Below are 20,646 nucleotides of genomic sequence, written 5' to 3' on the forward strand. Positions count from 1 at the left end.
ATAAAATAAACTAATTAATTAAAAAAAAAATTTCTTTTTCACAGCCAGCATCCATGACAGGAAAAAGGAGGCGGGGGAGTTAAATAGGATCTTTTCCAACCACTAAACCCTCTGTGCACAGCCGGGGCCTGGTAGAGGTGAGGGCAGGCGGGGCGGCCACAGGCTAGGGCAGCACAATGTGGGGCCCAGGAGGGGTCCCTGCAGGTCAGAAGGGGGCCCTGGGACTGGAGCCCCCGGGAGAGCCATGCGGCCGGTGCTGCCACCCTTGCTGTGATTGCTGTGCTCCTCCTGGACGAGACGCGGAGGCCGGGCCAGCGATGCTGTGGGCTTGGCTCCCTATCCGCCCCACGTTGACAGCCCGCCCCGAGCTGACCTCCCACCGCAGGTGCCGGAGGGGACACAGGCCGGGTCCTCTGTGCTCTCGGCAGCACGGCCCAGAGCCGCGGCACCTCCCTGCTGACACCCTGCAGCACCGCCAAGCGAGGGCCCCGAGAGCTTGGCACAAGCAGCTCCCCCAGGCCTGGCCCTGTGGACGGACGAGGTCCCCGGCCTTCCGTCAATGAGGTCCCGTGCGTGGACCCCTGCGCAGGGCTGGGAGCGCGGCGGCTCCTGCTTGATCCGCGCCGGCCCGTCACAGGCCAGACGTTGCCCGTCCCACGGCAGCTCCTGCCTCTGCTGCTGGGGCTCCCGTTGCCATCCTTAAACAAGGCCATCCGCCCAGTTCACTTTATGAAAAACTACAGCATTTATCAAAACCACTGAAGCCCAGTGAGGTATCACTACCCACCCACTGGAAAGGTCAAAATAAAAAAGACTGAAAACACCAAATGTTTTTTGGTGCCATAAAACCTGACAGCAAACTTTTTAGCCAAGTTGTCATACACACATTGCTAGCAGGAGTATGAATGGTACAACCACTTTGGAAAACTGGCAGCTGCCCCCCAAATTAAATATACCTCTACCTTATGACCCAGAAATTCCAGTCTTGGCTATATTTCCAAGAGGAATGAAAATACATGTCCCCAAAAAGCCTTATACATGAATATTCTTAGCAGCTAAACGTTCTGTTTTTGCAAACAAAAGCATATCTGAAATATTATAGCAATACTTTTCTACAAGGAAATTATCACAGTGAATCCTTTCACACTAAGAAGAATGTTTGCTAAAGGGAAAAAAAAATAAGGAAGAGAAAAATGTCCTGGTTTTCCAATGGAGAAATCATATCATACCTTGTGAGGTTTTGAAACTGGTACTTTTTCCTGTTTTAAACTTTTTGCTTCGTGAGCGGCGTGGGGATTTCCTTTCAATCTCTGTATTGTCATAAACTCATACTTCCTCTGTGACAGTACATCTCTGTGAATTAAAAGAAAATTATGTTAAAAGTGAGAAAGTCCAAAGGCAGTCATTTTAAATTTCACTTGTGTCTCAAGAGAAGAGCAGGTACCTTACCTGTAAATTATCTAAACGAGCTTGAACTCTCTTAGCCTGAACCTCCAACTTCCTGTTTTCTTCACTTACTTCATTTAACTAAGGTAGGAAAACATTAGATATTTCAATAGAAACCTCAAGCCGATTTCCTACTGAAGTTTTCCCAGTGTACCATCTTATCTAGTCTGTGTTACCAAGCAACATAACGTAACAGACAGAAGTAGCGTCCATGATTAAAGATCACAGCTAAAACCACCATTTGGTCCTAAAACATTAAGAGTTTCCAAGAAAGTTTACTTCATTCTATGAAAAATGTGCAAGTCTCCTAACATCTTACACGTATACATTTTAATAGGAAACGTCTTTTAGTTGAACTTTTTATTGAAGTATAATGTATGTACAGAAAAGTGTACCAATCATTAAATATCACCATAACGAATTACTGCGATTGGAGTAAATGTATCTGTTAATTTAGGAAAACTGACATCTTTACCATATTGAGTCTTCTCATCCCTGAACATAACATAGCCTTCAACTTATTTTGGTCCTCTTTAGTTGCTTTTAATTAACATTTTGCACTCCTCAGTATGCACGTTTTATACATGTATAATCTTTCTTTAGATTTATTCCTGGATAGCCAACGCTTTTTGATGCTACTACCCATAGTATCTTTCAATAAACATTCACTACCTGATTATTGTTGATATACAGAAATACACTTGATATTTTATATACTGAACTTATACCCAAAGATTCTCCTAAATTTGTTTAATAACTTGTCTGTATGCTCACTTGGTTACTTACTACATCTGTGCATAATCATGTCATCGGAGGATAATTCTTATTTCTTCCTTCCCGACCCTGACTTTCCTCTCCTCACTGCACTGACCAGGACTTCAGCACAAAGTTCAACAAAACAGTAACAGTGAGCACCTTTATCTTGTTCTGATCTCAAGGGAAAAGATTTCAATAACTTACATAAAGTGTGATTCAGAAGTTGGTTTTTTTTTTTTTTTTTTGTAGGTACTCTATGAGAATTAAGTTCTCTTCTATTACTAGTTATTATCTTTGGGCTCGTGCTGAATTTTAAATCAAGGAATTATACGATTTTTCTCCTTTTATCAGATGATGTGTTAATTTTCAAATGATAAATGACCCTGTATTCCTGGACCAAGTCCACTGAGTTGTACTATACTTTTTGTGTACTTCTGGATTCAATTTGCTGATATTAAAAATTTTTGCATCTGTACTCATGGGAGACTGGCTTGCATTTTTTTTTTTCTTGTAATGTTCTTGACAGGTTTCGTTTCAAGGTTATGCTGGCCTCATACAACAAAAAAGGGAGCATTTCTCTTTTTCTGTTTATGTAAATAAGGTACATGATATTTCCTCCTTAAAAGTTAGCCAAAAGTTAGCCAAAAGTTAGTTACTGCTCCTTCTTTGAAGGTAAGGTGTCTTATTTTTCTCTGATTTTATCTTTATCTAAAATCTTCGTGTCTTAAAATAGCGTGCCTATATGGTTTTCCTCAATATTTACCCTGCTTAGGGTTAACAGAATTTCTTAGAATCTACAGGTTGGCATCTTTCACCAGTTTTGGACATCACCTCTTCACATATTACATTTTTGCCTTATTAACTACTTTTGGAACTCCCGTGTTAAACTTCTTCATTATGTCCCACATGCCTCTCTTGTGAATTTTCCAACCTTTCCCCACTCCTATCAATAGGTTCAAACTCGTAATAATGCACACTTCCCGTCTCCACACACTCATCAAACACACGCAAGATTATCAAGGGTTATATCCACCTAAGAGACAGGTATGGGCAACAATGCACCTATACTAGCAGTTAAAGAAACCCTTCTCAAAAAAGAGTGCTCGCCTGAGACTGTGATGGGAAAAGGCAGTCTCTCCAGGATAAGGAGGCTTCCAGACAACAGTGAGTCAAGTTCACACGCTAATTGTGGGAGGTCAGACCTGATTCAGAGAAGCCAGGTCATCAGGTGAAGTGAGAAATGGGGGACCTAGTTGTCACTGCCAAGGGGAAAGGTCGTAACAAGTAGTGAAGAGCACACAGCTAGCCAAGGGATTCCAGGAGCCCAGTTCTCTCTCAGAGTACGAGCTCACCAACATGTTGGAACCCACGAAGTTCCCCAGCCCAAGGCCTTAACCACTAAAGTGACGAGCTTCACCTGCTTCTGCTCATCTATGCGTCCCTCCCCACGAACACACACAATCACTCTCCTGTCCCTCTTCCACAGAGCCCGTCACTTTCACGTCTTTCAGGCAAAAACTGGCAAAGGGAAGTGAAAAAAAAAAGTACAACTCCTAAGAATTTGGTGCAACTTGAGTATTATTAAGCACGGAGCTAAACCACAGTACTTACAAACGTAAGGGTAGTGCACCGTGACACAGTGGGCGTGAGCTCACACTCCACTTACACACGTAAGGGCAGCGCACCGTGACACAGTGGGCATGAGCTCACACTCCCCAGCACAGGATCAACACATCACAGACACTCCAAAAACAAAGAGTGGTGTGTAGCAGCAGGTGCAAGAACAGCACAAAGCTACAAACCAGCGCCTAAAGTACCCAGGTTAGCAGCTTTTCTTTTGCTTGTTTTTAATCTCGTCATTGCTCTTAATAGTTTAAAAAATTTCAAGTTGTCAAACGTCTCAGCTGGTTGTCAGAATAGATGATGAGAAACCAAAAGCTTAATAATACTTTATTTATGTTTGGAAGTATCTTATAATAAAGGTAACAAATAAAGGTAATCAAGGTTTTCTCTAGCCAGAATATGTTCTAAGATTTTGACCTACAATTTGTTAATCTATATAGTTCTAAGAATGTCTTAGAATCTAATATAGATAAAATAGGTCTTACCTGTTTTTTTAAGCTATCATTCAATTCTTTCAATGCATCAAAAGAGGACCTTAGCCTCCTGCTTTCTTTATTTCTTTCCTTAAGAACTTCAGTTAAGTGCTCAACTTCTGCATCATGTTGCTAGGAGGGAAAAAGTACAGATTCTACGTCACTAATGCCACTGAACATAAATTAATTAAAAATTAAAACTCCTTGAATCACATGGACTTTAATCAGTGTATTTAAGCATAACGACTAATAATGCAAATGATTTATAAAAGCTGTATAATCAACCAAACTAATAACAAAGCATTAAAAGCATATGTTAAATACCTATTAAAACATATTACACAAATTAATTAGCAATAAGGCTACTTTCTGTTTCTGCTCAGAAAAATCCACAACAGAAACACACTGAAATAATTTCTATTTGACATCATGGAATGATAAAACAATGAAGGATTTCTGATCCTTTTCAGAGACTAGCTATTCATAGCTTTGTGAATTAAAATTTAAGGTTTAAATTACCCTTGTGGAGTAGAAGTAATATTCCACAGACAGAACAAACTAATTTCTTGTTCTCATAAATTAGCTAAAATTGTACATCTCAAGAAACTTAAATACATAATAAAATTTCCTGAGCCCCAAACTATTCGACTTTCCTTAACCAGTTTTATAAATGATTAAAATCAATTTCCCCTCTAATTCCATTTAAATGAGAGCACTTTTAGATTTAAATTGTGAATACTTATATAGTTTCTTTCACCTTTTACTCTCAAATTTATGCGTAATGTATTAAAACAAGCAAGTTTCCACAGGAAATCAAGAAACTGAGTTAATTTCCTTCTTTCAAGTAATCATCTAGCTCCCATTAAAATAAAGCCGTTAGCTTTATACTTATTACAAGTAGCATACAAATCCAAAGAGAAAAATATCAAGGCTAAAACTGGGATGGAGAGCGCTGAGAATCCAAGCATTCATTCTTTTGCCCTGTTTAAAAATCCAAGCTTGTGAAAAAAATTAGCTTTATGCAACTTTATTATTACATTAAATGACTCCTTAAATAACTTAGGATATGGTCACATATACTATATGTATTTTAAAAATTAGATTAACATTCTCACTGTACAAATCTTCCACCTCCAGAAGAGATTAAAAATGTATGACGTGGGTTCCATTTCCGGATAAGCCCCAGTGCACTCTTGCCTCTCTTACCGATTACAACTAATTACAACTAAAAACCGTACACAAAACACAAAAAAGCAACTACATAAGGAATGTCAAAGGGAAACAAAAGCAGGGAATAGTAGAAAGGAGGGAAAACCTGGAGAAGAAACCATCAAGGGGCTGAAGTTTCCTGGGTTTCGTTTTCCCTTGCAGTCTTGCCCCAGGGCAGGCCCCAGACACTGCTAATTGGAGAGAAACTGCTTTTCAGGGCTGGGAAACCAGGAAGAGGGGACCCCAGGAGCCAAGGAATGTGCTCAAATCTGGATCAGCCCTGAGTCGGCGAAAGCAGCAGAGCAAAGGGGCAGAGACAGGAGTTCAGTTTAAAAACAGCCCCACTGTGTGTAGGCACCTTAAAGACCCAGAGCATCACAGCAAAGGCTGAGAACCCCCAGCGGTGCCTGCATGACAGGCTCCAGAGCAACAGCACAGGCTTTGGAAACCGAGCGAGGGGGGCACAGCCCACACGGTGAGAAAACACTCAGCCTCAACCCACCGGGCTCACTGCTTAAGAAATGAACACATACAACCAACATTCTCCAGAGTGTTATGAAAGGATCCAGAATCTATACAAAATTAATAATATCCAAAAGGTCCCAAAGACAATCCCAAACTCACTGCACATACAAAAAACCAGAAGAATGTGATTAGGTTTCAAGAAAAATGCCAACCCTTAGGTGATCTAGAGTGCGATTTTTAACTGAATTCCAAATGCCAATGAATGCAAATGGAAAGACAGAAATTCTCATGAGAAAAATTAAAAATAATTGGAAAATTTAGAACTTTAAAATGCCAGAAATAAAACAATTCTCTAGACAAGATCAACTGCAACATGGAAATGAAAGAAGAAACTGTGATCCCGTGATCAAATCTGAAGGGCGCACAAGAAAAGGACTGGAGAGAGGAACAGACTCAGAAACCTGCGGGGTGACAGCAAAGTGGGAGGGGGGGAGGGTGCTTGCTGGGGGGTGCGGGGAGGTGGGGGGGACGGATGGCTACGAGGAGCACGTGGGAACCCTGGGGGCCGGGACTACTCTTTTTCTTGATCACGGCGCCCATCGCGAGACTGCATGCGCTTTCAAAACAAATAGTAAATTCTCCTCTATATAAGTTGCACGTATAGTAACCCATCTCTCGATAGGAAACAAAGAACAATACCGTACAACCTACCTGACAGTCTCGATAAAAATATTTAATCTGAATATAAACATTAGGAAACAATCAGGCAAATACAGAATAAGACACACTCTTTAAGACTACAGGCCAAAAGTCTTCAAAGAAAAGCCTCAGAAAAAGCAAAAATGGTGACGTGGATTGCTCTAGATCCAGAGAAATCAATGAGATTTGCCTGCATTTTGTCTAGTTCCTTGATCAGAGAACAAAACAAAAAGCAATAAAAGACAATTTGGGGACCCACTGGGAAAGTGAGCGTGGACTGTGTATGTATTTTAAGTTAAATTATATAATTAGCATGCATTTCCTGTTCAACAGTGGTGTGGAGAACACCCCCATTCTGAGGCAATTCACAGCACGGAAGAAGGACTTAGGGTGCTGGGTCTTGATTTTTGCAACCCACCTTCAACTGGTCCAGGAAAAATGTGAGGGCGGGAAGGCTGAGCAAATGTGCAAATGCGAACGAGCAGGGAGCCCAAACCAGAGGAGGAGGGCCCTGCCCGCTAAAGTCAGCGCCACGCGCTTACCTCCTTCAAGATCTGGAACCTTGTAAGAACCTCTTCTTTGACACCTTTAAGTTTATTCAAGGCACTTTCATGTCTGAAAAGCAGCTCCTCTCTCAGCCAAAAAACGTTCTCGCTTTTGAAGCTCTTCAGCAAACTCCTGCTGTGCTGCAGTTCCACACTGTATAGAAAGGGCAGTTTAGTGTTTTTCAGAAGCACACGTAGCAGCGGTACAAGTGAGAGTCTCATTCATTGAGATGGCAGCTCAATCGAACGGTGTTCCGGACGCATGGGAACCAAGTGAGCGCAGATGCAGCAACAACCAGACCGGCATGCAGGTAACCCTGTACTTTGCAGGATCCACCAGTGAGATTCTACTGTGAGGATTCGAGGGAATTTGGGGTGCAAGCAAGGTGAGCACCGCGGAGCTCCCCGTGCCCGCTGGGATGCCCACCACCCCTCCCCTTCCCATCGCCTGGGATGCCCTCCAGCCACCTTCCCTGCCCCGAAGCCAGCTGAGCTCCCCTGGAGAAGAAAGCCTCATACCTGAAGAGGTGCTCCCGTGCGGCCCAGAAATCCTCTCCCACCTCCCCGCATTCCCCACGGTGCCTATGCAAACCTTCTCCACCCTCCACCCTGAATCCATCACCTCCTCCAGCCTCTGTGCAGGTAGCCTGGTCTCTGCCTTCATGGGGGAACAGAAGACAGCGCGAGGACGCAGCCTTACAAAGGGAGGCCAGCCTCCCACTGCCTCTGCCTCCTGGGGAGACTGCTGCCACTCAGTGCTCTATTATTTCCAACACTCCCGTCGCGCCAGAAATGAAATCTCTCTGGATCCTGCCCACTGGCCGCCCCTCCTCACAAACTTCTTTAAAATGTTGTCTACGTTTGCTGAGCCCTCTTGACATCCCAGTCACTCCTCGATGTACTGATACTTTCATCTGGCCTCAACCCACATCCCCTAATGAACCAGATGCCCAATCACCGAACCCGCAGGTCCCGCTCCAGCCCTGGTTTCACGCATCGCACACTCTGGTCCCTTCCTTCCTCGCCTCCCTGACACCACCTCCTCCGGGTCCCCTTTCCCCACCACGGGCTCTACTCCCTCCACTGCCCTTCAATTACTGCTGCTCCTCAAGACTGGGGATTAAGCTGCTTTCTTCCTCCATACTTTTTCTGCTTGGTTCCATCCACCCAGGGGCTAAAAGCACTGCGCACGCAACTCACTGTTTCCAAACTGCGGTGCTCAGCTCTTTCTCCCAAGCTCCAGACTCAAGTCCAAACTGCCTATTAACATCTCCACCTGTGTGCTTTCAGGTGGCACAAAATACTCATGTCCAAAATTGAAATCAATTAGCCATCAGGGGAATGCAAATCAGAACCACAAGACAGCACTTCACATCCACTAGGATGGCTAGAATCAAAAAGACAGAAAAACTGGAACCCCTGTGCAGCACTGGTGGGATGTAAAATGGTGCAGTCGCTTTGGAAAACAGTTTGACGGGTGCTCAAAAAGTGAGACATGGGCTTCCCTGGTGGCACATGGTTGAGAGTCTGCCTGCCGATGCAGGGGACGCGGGTCCATGCCCCGGTCCAGGAGGATCCTACATGCCGCAGAGCGGCTGGGCCCGTGAGCCATGGCCGCTGAGCCTGTGCTCTGCAATGGGAGAGTCCACAACAGTGAGAGGCCCGCGTACTGAAAAAAAAAAAAAAAAAAAAAAAAATATATATATATATATATATTTCCAACTAGAAGAATTTCAAACACAAATTGTCATTACATATACTTCTGCTTCCTTCTGTACTCCCACATAGAGGATGCTGGAGAAAGACATGAATTACATCCTTTAGAGACAAAGAAGATAAAGGCCACTGTTCTGAACTGAATTCTGGTGAGAGCTGACAGGAGAACATTTTACATATAGATATTTAAAACAATGAATCTAGAACACCTACTTCAAAAAGCATACTTTACTAGCAAATTCTGTTTTATTTCTTCAGTAAGGATGGGATGGAAATAAACACTTAACTAACACAAAATGAAACAACTGTGTTCGTGTTTCCTCAATGTTCGGCGCTGACAACATCAACATTTCTGGACGCTCGGTTCGGCCTGAGGGCTCACCTGCAGTTTCTGGTATATCTGGAGTAACTCATCGTAGATCTGGTTGACCTGACGTGGAAGCACACCCTGCTTGTTTGAGGCTCTGGACGCTGGGGAGCTGACACGTTTCGAAGGAGACTCACTAGCGTCATTGCAACAGTCAGTCCAGTTCCTTGAATCTGAGGCCAAATTAGTTGGTTCAGCAACTGCTAAGAAAATTAAACTTAAATTAAAAACTTAATTTATAGTTTTAAGTATCCTCATAGTATTGTTAAAAAGTTTCAAGGACTATATGCAGAGAGAAAGAATGATATAGCAAACAGTGAACATTTAGAAAATTTGGATGAAGGCCACACAGGAATTCTTTGTGGTCTTTTTGCAACTTCTCTGTAAATCTGAGATTACTCCAAAAATGAGTGCGCGAAAGCACTTATGGATTAACTACCTAGGCCAAGAAATGGAAAGTTACCTCAGAAACTCCAGAGCACATTCCCTTCTCTCCCTTACACCAAATTAACCGCTAACCCAAATACAGTGCTCATCATTGTTTCACTTTTTAATTTTTACTACTTATGTTTAAAAAATTATTTGTTTTGCCTGTCTTTAAACTTTATATAACATCTGTAGTTAAATAATCATATAATTACATAACCTCTATAACCTCCCCCGTTAAATAACACGTTGCTGTATTAACGATGGTGGCAGGTTCACCACCCTCCACTGCTTCACCTGTGCTGTGTTTTTTGCGCACGGACACCTGAGCGGTGCTGCCTGCACAGAGGCCAGGCGGCCCTGCACCTGGCTCCTGGCGCCCACGGTGAGCGCTCCCCTGGGTCACACGATCAGCAGCAACGCTGCAGGGTTGCCGGGTACACGTGCAGAGTCAACTGCACGGTGCCCAAAGCTAGCCAGCTCCCCTGACAGCAGTGGAGGGCGAGGTCCTCCTGCTTCGCTCCTTGCCAGCACTGAGCTATCAGAACTCACGCTCTGCTAATCCTGAGCACGGTGGTTTTCCCTTGCATTGGCCTCCAGCTGGGGCAGCGCCCCGGCTTTAAGATGGGCTCTCCCACAGTACTCCCCATCTTGGACAGACTGGGGAGCCAAGACAAAAAGTAGGCACGTTTAGAAAGGAAAACGTCTCCCTTCCCTCACTCAGCAGACGCCCTTCAAGGGGAGGCACCCTCTTCGGGCTCCCTTCCCCCCAGCACCAGCCTGAAGACGCCTTAGTTCTGTCAGCCTTTACACACACTCAGCACTTGTTCAATGGTCATCCGTGGGAAAATCCACCGCACAGCAGGAAACACAAGCCGGCAGTGTTCTTCATGCTCCTCGCACACTGAGACGAACGATGAAAAGGACGGAGCAGCGAGTGTACTGTGTGTGCGGGAGACGCAGAGGCTCCCAGGGGCAGCTGGGTCCTGCAGCCAAGAGGGGAGGGCACCACCCCAGCTGCCTCTTTTCCTGAAAGCCTGGCAAAACTAGGATAGGCAGCCAGGTACACAAAGAGCAACTACTGGCTCAGGGCCAAAGGAAGCCAGACCTCAAGTGATCTGGACTATTTTCCTAAAATGTTTAAGGAATAGCTACCTACTACCATAATTTTACTCACTTCCTAACAAATACTGACATGAAAAAGAACTGAAGAAATTATAAAAATATTCAGTTGATTATTAAGCGCTTTTGATAAACTTTGAGAGTGTACAAATTCCACTGGAAAATCATGAAGTTTATTTTTTCTTCTCCTTTAGCTTAATGACAAGCACAGTAACCATCTCATGGCTTACAAAAATCCAGGACACAGAAATACAGACCCCTGAGAACCAGGGTTATTACTATGGGGTAAGCTTTATGTGCCCTACTTGACAGAGTTACTGTTTAAATGACTGTTCCAAAATGAGTATTTCTCTTACCTTTGTTTATCTGTTTAAAAGACTGCTTGTTTATTTCGGAGGTACTAACCCTATGATCATTCCCAATGAACTCTTCTTCTGTTTCCTGTTGTTTTAAATCTTGAAGAGAATCCAGTTCCTCATCTAGGCTTTAAAAAAAATTCTATCACAGCATTCTGGAAGATTTCTATAGCATTTAAAGCAGGTGAGACTGCTTTTCAAATATTAACAGCGTAACAACTGTGAAAAACGTAACAAGTAAACATGTTTAAAAAAGCAAAAGGAAAAAATGTAAAGTACCAATCACTGATGCTGAAAACTCACTACAAAGATCCTTCTACACATTCAAACAGGCTCAACTGCAAACTGCACACCCTGTGGATGCTCCACACTCCTCCTTCTGACCCTGGATGCTGCTGTGTGGCAGATCTGACAGGCACTGCTTTCTCTAATTGTAACTAAGAGAAATAGTGTTTAAGGTGAGAAAACGGAACCCTGAAGTTCAATTAACTGACAGGTGATATAACCAGCAAAAGGTGAAGCAGAACTAGAATCCCAGGTATTCTCTCCAAAAAGATCATCTGAACGTTGACATTTCCAGATCAGTGCTGTTCAAAGAGAATATACTGCAAGTCACAAAAGAGAATTTAAAATTTGGGGGAATTCCCTGGCAGTCCAGTGGTTAAGACTCTGTGCTCTCACTGCCAACAGCCCGGGGTTCAATCCCCAGTCGGGGAACTAAGATCTCGCAAGCCCCTCGGTGCCGCAAGAAGAAAAAACAAAATTCTAACAGCCACATTGAAAACATAAAAAGACATGAAATTTTAACAATATGCTATATTTAACCCAGTATATCTAAAACACTGTCATTTTAACATACAATCGATATATATATATATATATATTTTTTTTTTTTTTTTTTTTTTTTTTTTTTTTTTGCGGTACACGGGCCTCTCACTGTTGTGGCCTCTCCCGTTGAGGAGCACAGGCTCCGGACATGCAGGCTCAGCGGCCATGGCTCACGGGCCCAGCCACTCCACGGCATGTGGGATCCTCCCGAACCGGGGCACGAACCCGCGTCCCCTGCATCAGCAGGCGAACTCTCAACCACTGCGCCACCAGGGAAGCCCAATCAATATTTTAAAATAAGACATTTTACAATCTTTTATCCATCTTTAAAATCAGCTGTGTATTTTATACTCACAGCACATCTCAATTCAGACCAGCCCCATCTCAAGAATTCAACAGACACCTGCAGCCTGTGCTGGGCAGCTCTACGACTCCACCCTAGATCACAACTAGGGACTGTGGAAAAACTGTCCAATGTTAGAAACATTCACAGTCCACAAGCTTCAACTTGTAACTTGAAATTACACCCAGACTGCTTACCTTAAAGATGATAAAACCATCAGTTAAATATATGAAAATAATTTCCATGAATTCATAATTAACTTCCAGCAATTTTCTCTTTCCTTCCTCTATATTCGATCAACCCCATGTCCAAATCTTGACTCCAGATCAACTAGGTGACTTTGTGAGCGCCAAAGGAAACAGCAGTAACAGTAATGATGATAAACAGCGGTGCATCTGAGTGCTTCTCTACGTACTGAACACTGTTCTAAGTCCTTTACATGGATTAATTCGTTTAATCAGAGAATGAAGCAATTCAAGCTCCAAAATATCAGTCACGTTAACAGATACTTTAGGCACAACTTTCTTTTTTTCTCTCCACAATACCCCAACGTTTCATTTTGTATACATACACATCTTTATGGTTTAAGGTTATTTCAAAATGTCTGCTCCCTCTCCAAACCTAAGCACTTCCTTCTGCCACATATTTTTGGCATTAATAGTATTCAACTTAGAACTTTATTTCACCTTAGCTTCCATTGTTTTTACAGTGGTTTTACCCAGAGTAAAATCTCTTCTGCAAAACTGCTGACCCCTCACAGCCCAGCACCACATCATACATATACTGTAGGCATTGATACCAGCTCCCTGGGCTGACTTCTTCCATCTCTCTCGCTGCTACCTGGAACACAGTGCTCACCGCACCAGGAGACACACGACACAGACTGAGTTAATACCGCCGCCTAACAAACTTATACTCGTTTTTACCCTAATTCCTTATTTAATTAAAAAAAAAAAAAAAAAAAAAAAAAAAGGGGGAGCTTGCCTGGTGGCGCAGTGGTTGAGAGTCCGCCTGCCGAGGCAGGGTACACGGGTTCGTGCCCCGGTCCGGGAAGATCCCACATGCCGCGGAGCGGCTGGGCCCGTGAGCCATGGCCGCTGAGCCTGCGCGTCCGGAGCCTGTGCTCCGCAACGGGAGAGGCCGCAACCAAGAGCGAGAGGCCCGCGTACCGCAAAAAAAAAAAAAAAAAAAAGGGAGGTGGGGAGCAAGGTCTTCATTTGGGTCCTGGATGAAGAGCCATCTATCACACAGTGTAAGTAACTTTGCATTATGCCAGCAAACACGATGCTAGGTTTGTGCTTTTATCAAATTCTCAGTAACAATCACTCAGTTTCTCCAACCACTCAGCAGGCTCCTCTCAGAGAAAAGCAAACACACAGGCAGCCCCTGACCCTCCTTAGTTTCCCGAGATGCCCAGGGGAGGCCCGAGCAGGACTCGGGCTACCTTGCCAACTGACGGTCCCACGCTTGAGGGCACCACGGGGGGATGCGGGGCCGCGCCTCCTCTCATCAGAGTAACATCTCAGCGACGGACCAGCTTCATCTCCACGTGAGCAGAAACCGAAGTCCTCTGTGAACAGGAAAGACGACTGCAGAGGCTGCTCACTAAGGTTAGATATCAACGACCTCATTCTCGACCCCGAAACGTAGGAGAACAAAGCTACGTACCGATTTCCTGTCTGTCTCCCTAATGCAGACTTCCAGAAAACAGGCATCGAGTCAGCTCTTCAACAAGCACTGACGTTCATCACCGCCCCCCACCCCAGCACGTGACGCCGGCAACGACGCGGGGAAGCAAGCAGAGCAGGTGCCTCTAACCCCTGTTCTATGGGTCGGTACCTAAGGACCGCAGGCGGTAGGCGAACTCCCCGAACGTTCAGAATCCGCCCTCCTTCCACCTCGTCACGACATCCCGCCAGTGCCGAAACGTTCAACACTTTATTTCTCCCCTTTATGCACTTCAAGCATTAAACGCTGCGCAATAAACTACATCTGCTGCGGTGAAAAAAGGAGCGAGCGCCTCCCCAGCCGCGCGGACACCCGGCCCGCCGCCCTACCTGGGGTGCGATGAGGCCGCCGTCGCCGCTCCGCCACGTCCGGCCGCCGGCGCCCGGGCTGAAAGAGAGCGACGGAGCGGTGACCGGGGCTGGCCGGGCCGCCCGGCGCCCCCGCCCCGCACAACCGGCCTGATCCCGGGTCCCCGGCCCGGCGCAGCGCCCCCTGCCTGTCGCCCCGACACGCGCGCCGGGTCCGCGCACAGAGGCGGCCACCGCGGATCCACCAGGCCGCGCGCCCGCACCTTTCGGCTTGAAACCGGCTCGGACTCGCCGCTATGGGGCGGGACCGAGGCGGTTCCAACCCGCACGCAAGTCACAGCCGGGAACGCCTGCCACGCATCTGCGCGCTGACGCGCACGGCCCCTCCCGCTCCCGGTGCCCGCCGAGAGCACCCTCCTCACAAGTGCATGCACGCCGCCGCCGCCAGGGGCCCTGCCTCGCGCCCACGCTCCGACCCGCAGATCCGGCGACCCGCGGACTTGGCATGGGCCGACAGGCAGGGCAGGACCTCACCTCGGCGGGGCAGCCGCCCCCTACGCCGTAGCGGCTTTTGAGGCGCTCCACCATCAGGTCCTGCCCGAGCGGCCTCACCACCCTCGGCTCCGTGGCCGCGGCCGCCGTCGTCTCCCTGGCAACGGCGCGCGGCCGGGCGGGGCGGGCGCAGCGGATTTGCGCCGTGACGCATGGCGCGCCGCGCCCCCGTCGTCTCCCCGGCAAAAGCGCGGCCGCTGGCGCAGGTCCGTACTCGCGGGCCGTGGGGGCGCGTTGCGGGCCGGAGCGCGGGTCTCTCCTGTTTTCCTTTCCTTCCCGAGGGTCGCGCCGAGGGGCAGCTCGCGCGGGTCCGTCTCATAAGCGCTCGAACCCATCGGAAGCAGCTGTGAGACACTAATCTTGGAGAAGTCGGTTTCGGCCAAAGCATTCGTTACCAAGCTTGTGAGTCCACAGTTGTAATCTTCAGGGCGCCTCCGAGTGCCTCCCGCAGCCTGGAATCCCTCGGGAGGCGCCCGGAAACGTGACAGGCACCAGTGTCCCCGCCAGGCAGCCGCGCGCGGGGACCCGCATGCATCCACCCACCCACTCCCCGCCCCCCGCATACACACACACGCAAACACCCCCACACTCGGAGGGTCGGGGCCGTCCGCCGCTCCCGGCACACGGACCCCACATGACCCCCGCACTACAGGCGGTCAGCAGGTGCTGTCCCAGGACTGCCTGTTTCCAAACCCCAAATGGAATGGCGCGACAGCCCCACTGCCTCACTACCCGAAATGAGGCGGCTCCGCTGGAAAGAACCCCGGAGGGCAGAAGGCACCGCCGGCAGTGGTTGGAATACGCAAAACGTGCTCTCCCGGGGTGCTCTGTGGTGCCACACGAGTAAGCTGATGAGAATGTGCCCCCTTTTTCTGTCGAACTTTTGACACTAGCCATTTCCAAGTAAGTTTTCAGTGTATGCCCAACTGGAAAACAGTCCTCTCCTTGGGAGCTCTGGAAATTAGGTGGCAGTTTAAGTTTACGGATCTTTATCTCCTTACTTTGGTTCCAGAATGAAAAAACAACTAGATGCACAAGTAATGAATATTTTAAATGTCATGGCTGTTAACAATTGTCACTTTATTTTTGCTACAAAATTCACCAGAAAAAGGTACTGCAACAATCTAGTATAAACCAAATCTTTAACCAAAGAACATGGTATAGACCTTTTTAAAATACTCATACTTTATCACAATAACTGCAAGGAAAAATTCAAGTTCTATCAGAACCAAATGCAGTTTGAGGTAGTAGAAACAGATGACAGGTTTTTTAAAAAGTCTAAATACTCAACTTACTTAAAATGTAAAAATTAATTTAATACCTTGGGAAGAGCACAGGAAGCTACATAACATTTTAAGGAAAAAAGGTACTCTGTTAGCTATACAGGAGGTGCAAGAATTTATAGAAGAGCACTTTGGTTAAGTCTCTACCCTCTGGCTCTACCCACTCACAAGTGAATCTTTATTCATAAATGAGCACACCAATAGTGAAAATTACCAAATATATTCCAAATCTGAAATAAAAACTATCCAAGTCATGGTCCCTTTATCCAAACAGTAAGTATATCCATGCAGGAAGTCTAATATCTTAGAAGAAACTAAAATTGCATATATCGTATTTCTTCAATAGTTTGAGAAGGTCTATTGCTTTTAACAAGATTAGTATTACTCCATTTTAATACAAATATGTCAGGAGTACATAAACACAAGTACACCTGAAATACACCAGTGTTTAAACTTTTATTTCACACCATGCAAGGTCAATTATAACACATTAAAAAGTGACAACAGCTATAAGCTGCAATTTTATATTTATACATTGGAAATGTCCATTTTCAAAAGCTGAACATAATTACCATGTTGTCATAACAGCTAGCCTTCAATTCAACTGTTTATACAGGTAAAATCTACTATGAAAAACAATGAGTTTATATCTGTCCACATTCTGTGATAACAATTCTTCGACTAACAGACCCTTCAGGAGAACCAAAGGATTCAATCTTTTTCACAGTATCCATGCCATCTTTAACAAACCCAAATACTACATGCTTAAAGTCCAAATGCTCTGCTTTTTTCAGTGTTATGAAAAATTGAGAATTATTGGTATCCTGGCCTCGATTGGCCATGGATAGTAAGCCAGGTCTGGTATGTTTCACGTCAAAATTTTCATCTTCAAATTTATCTCCATAAATGGACCGTCCTCCTGTTCCATCGTGTTTGGTGATATCTCCCCCCTGAAAAAAGATTTCAATTAACAGGAATCCCAAATAAAATGTTACAAATACATACAGAACTAACCACTAAAGGGTAGGTCCTCAACACCCAGCTTCTTTGAGAGCGCAGTCTGAAAACTAAGAAACACCCACTTGTGAAAGAAGACAAACAACGAAAAGATCTTTTTCCCACCCTTGATTTCCAGCAGGTTCAAGGCATTAAAAATATGAACCGTTTTAGGCTGAAAGTTCTTGTGGGGACAGAAGCTGGGGCTGTGGAAATGCTAAAGAAGTCTAAAGAAAATCATAAGTAAGAAGAAACACCCAAACTCCCCAAGTTGGTGTGCTGCACTTTTCTAGACACCCATTGTGATGCACACTTAAGACTTACTTGGCAAACAAAATCTGGAATCACTCTGTGAAAAGTGGAGTTCTTGAAGCCAAAGCCCTTCTCCCCAGTGCACAGCGCTCTGAAGTTCTCAGCGGTCTGAGGAACGACGTTTGAAAATAGTTCCATGGTTATGCGTCCCAGAGGCTCATCATCTGCGCAGACATCAAGAAACACCACAGGGTTCGTCTCCTTTGCTCTCAGTCCTTCCTGGGCTTTCAATAAATTCTGCTGACATTCTTCAAATTTTTTCTTAAAACCATCAGCCATTTCTTTAGTTTTAAATCTCACTGCAAGCTGTTCCACTTTGGCTTCTCCATCTATTAAACAACAAACAACACAGTGACCTTTGTGTTGTAATAACTGTTACAAATTGTTTTATGTATTTGCTACCAATTTTAGAAAAATCCCCAAACCGGAAAGTAGCATTTGAGTGTAGAGCTCACCAGCATAATCTGAGGCAGTCCAAACTAAAGCATTGTTGGAAACATTCAAGGGTTTCAGTTCCATTGTTTTGGTGATGACGTGGTTTGCACACACTTTGAGCACCTGGTCTCTTCTCATCAGGACCCGGTAGTAATTCTTCATCGTGTGCCAGAGGATCTTCATGTCTCCAACCCCACGCTCCTTCCACTGACTGGCCTCTCGATCCCACCTGTAAAGTTTGGCTCTCTCTTTAAATACAATTTCTTCATCTTCTTCTCCAGATTTTACTTCTACCTGTGACAGGACATGAAATTATCTCTAAGATGCTGCTTATAAAATATTCTATAACAAATTCCAAGATCCAAATTCCTTAAGACACTGGCATGAACAGAATTTGAAAACAGTTAACATCCTAGGGTTACAAATACATCTGATTTGGATGAGGCAGGAAAAATCTGTCATTACACATTTTCCCCTTATGTAACATTCTTCCTCATTTTGGAAACTAAATACATTCTTTTACAAGAGAGGTTTCAAAAAAATGCTTGTTCTTGAATATTATCTACTGATTGAGGTTGAAACTGATAAAAGTAATTTGCCTAAAACAACATTCTTGTCCAGAAAAGGTACAGTTTACTTTTTATTGAAAGGACTGTGGCAAATATGAGATTAGATGTTGGTTGGGTTTTTTTCTTTTGCCCCTAGAATTACGTTACTGAAAACAAACATGAAAAAATTAAGTTCTTCCCAAGGATTTCATATAGAATTTACCAAATAACATTTGTATGTAAATTTCTTTAAAAAGACTTTGAGGGCTTCCCTGGTGGTGCAGTGGTTGAGAGTCCGCCTGCCGATGCAGGGGACACGGGTTCATGCCCCGGTCCGGGAGGATCCCACATGCTGCAGAGCAGCTGGGCCCCGTAAGCCGTGGCTGCTGAGCCTGCGCGTCCGGAGCCTGTGCTCCGCAACGGGAGAGGCCATAGCAGTGAGAGGCCCGCGTACCGCAAAAAAAAAAAAAAAAAAAAAGACTATTTGAACTTAAAGGCTGAACTTCTAATAAAGAGCTTCCATTTGAAACGGTCAATGTTCTGAAAGAAATGCAAACAAGGCCAGCCCTACAAATCAAGCCCATGTCAAGTTTTAAACTTAAAATGTGAAGTTATTAGTAAGGTTTTCACTCTTTAATATTTACCTCTGGTAATGACACTATTGGTTCAAAATGGATATCTTCATTATGAACTACCTCTTCATCACTACCATCTTCATCTTCGCCAACTTTACTGGTTGACTGTGCTCCGAACACAGCTGCTCCAGTATTTGCCCACTGGAAATTTTTATCTGATGAATAAATTAGGATACTTAAACAGTGGTTATCTTTTTAATAAGCTCTTAATCCCAGTTAGATTACTTTATGAATGAATCTAATTTCCAATGATGTAACATACTTCTAATGAAAATGTTTAAACTTGTACCATTCTGGCATATTAAACTCATGTGGTGAGTACACAGGACTTTTAGTAACATTTATGCCTGGATATACAGATAGGGTCTAGGATCGTCTGAGCCTTAGGTCTTCATGATACTGAACTACAGAAGAACTTTCAGTAATGAAGCAGGTTCTCAATTAAAAGTACATACTTTGAAACTCTGAAAACCCAGCTCAGCTCCAAAGGTAGTTCATTTCATAAAACATTCTATCACATGAAAAATATAACTTTTGAACCTAAAAATGTTCTCAAAGAAGCCAAATCTGCTACTTCCATATTAGCCGAAGCAGACTAAACATGTTTATAACTTCTCTACCTCAACTTCCTCCTAAGGTAACTAGAGCTGGAGCTTAAACTTCTTGGCCAGGTGGCACTGACAGCCTTGGGAGAAGCTGACCCCCACTGTCTTCAAGCAATACTAGGCTTAACTTAGTTAAGGGGTGAAAAGGCTTCCCACTCCCACGCAGAGGAACAAAGACTTTTACTCCCCCTCACAGGGAGAAGGTGAAAACTAAAAGCTTCTTCATCCGCATCTCGAATGTGAGGACCCAGCCTGCTAATATATTCCCCACTATCTTAGAGGAAAGAAACCTCTCAACTCTTCATCACTTGCTGACAAAATCACTGCTCTCTAAACCTACATCTGATGCAAAAACTCAGGAGAAGGCAAAAATGTCACGGATCAGTTAAAAACAGCACCCTGAAGAAAGAACAAAATTAGTGTCTAAAGCAGTAACTCCTAAGTGAGGTTTAATGGGGAGAAAAAAACAGGAAAAAAGAAGAAAGAAAAAAATTCTTAAGAAGATAAAGCAAAAGAATGCTCTGAAACAAGAAGAGCACAATCTCAGGTTGTGTGGGGGGCTTCCTGAGAACAGTAACCACAGATCTACATGATACACAGGCGTAGGGCTCAAAAATAACTGGCTCAGGAACTCCCAAGCAGAAAAAAATTTTAAATTACCCCAATACCCTGAGAGGTATGGCAGAAAGTCTCAAAATTCCTCTGAAGCAATGGTTCTTAACACTGGGTGCATATTAAAATCACACCAACAGCTTCTGTAAAATACCAATGCCTGGGCCGCAGGCCCAGAGAGCCCAACATAACTATCAGGTGTTTCTTTTTTCTTTAAAAAGCTCCCAAGAAATTCTAATATGAAGCCAAGAGTTGAAA

The 20,646-nt window shown here is 44.7% G+C and overlaps 2 protein-coding genes across 16 annotated transcripts in view; both read right to left on the minus strand.

The window, feature by feature from the left end:
* CCDC138 (coiled-coil domain containing 138) overlaps positions 1 to 14,393 on the minus strand; it is a 72,929-nt gene extending 58,536 nt beyond the window's left edge. For 4 of the 11 annotated variants that reach the window (XR_016395323.1, XM_089922527.1, XM_089922528.1 and 1 more), the window contains exons 1-2: positions 1,450 to 1,529; positions 1,230 to 1,353 (exon numbers count right to left, since the gene is read on the minus strand). Coding sequence is in view for 8 of the 11 variants with exons in the window: in XM_089922527.1 (XP_089778653.1) it covers positions 1,230 to 1,322 (93 nt within the window). In the remaining 3 variants the exon portion in view is untranslated. Of the gene's footprint in view, positions 1 to 1,229; positions 1,354 to 1,449; positions 1,530 to 4,310; positions 4,431 to 7,213; positions 7,371 to 9,314; positions 9,503 to 11,252; positions 11,327 to 13,818 lie in introns of those variants that run through there. The other 7 variants (XM_089922534.1, XM_089922532.1, XM_089922533.1 and 4 more) reach the window with 5 other exon arrangements.
* Positions 14,394 to 16,021: 1,628 nt separating this feature from the next.
* LOC111187540 (E3 SUMO-protein ligase RanBP2) overlaps positions 16,022 to 20,646 on the minus strand; it is a 54,621-nt gene continuing 49,996 nt past the window's right edge. For all 5 annotated transcript variants that reach the window (XM_089922514.1, XM_089922513.1, XM_022599308.3 and 2 more), the window contains 4 exons: positions 19,181 to 19,326; positions 18,009 to 18,282; positions 17,566 to 17,882; positions 16,022 to 17,195 (listed from right to left, as the gene is read on the minus strand). In XM_089922514.1, the coding sequence (XP_089778640.1) occupies positions 16,890 to 17,195; positions 17,566 to 17,882; positions 18,009 to 18,282; positions 19,181 to 19,326 (1,043 nt within the window). In that variant the 3' untranslated portion in view covers positions 16,022 to 16,889. The remainder of the gene's footprint in view (positions 17,196 to 17,565; positions 17,883 to 18,008; positions 18,283 to 19,180; positions 19,327 to 20,646) is intronic.

The sequence above is a fragment of the Delphinapterus leucas genome, chromosome 13 (assembly GCF_059928025.1).
Source record: "Delphinapterus leucas isolate spDelLeu-1000000601 "Yukka" chromosome 13, BTC_Dleu_Yukka2, whole genome shotgun sequence".
In the NCBI taxonomy this organism is placed as follows: Eukaryota; Metazoa; Chordata; class Mammalia; order Artiodactyla; family Monodontidae; genus Delphinapterus; species Delphinapterus leucas.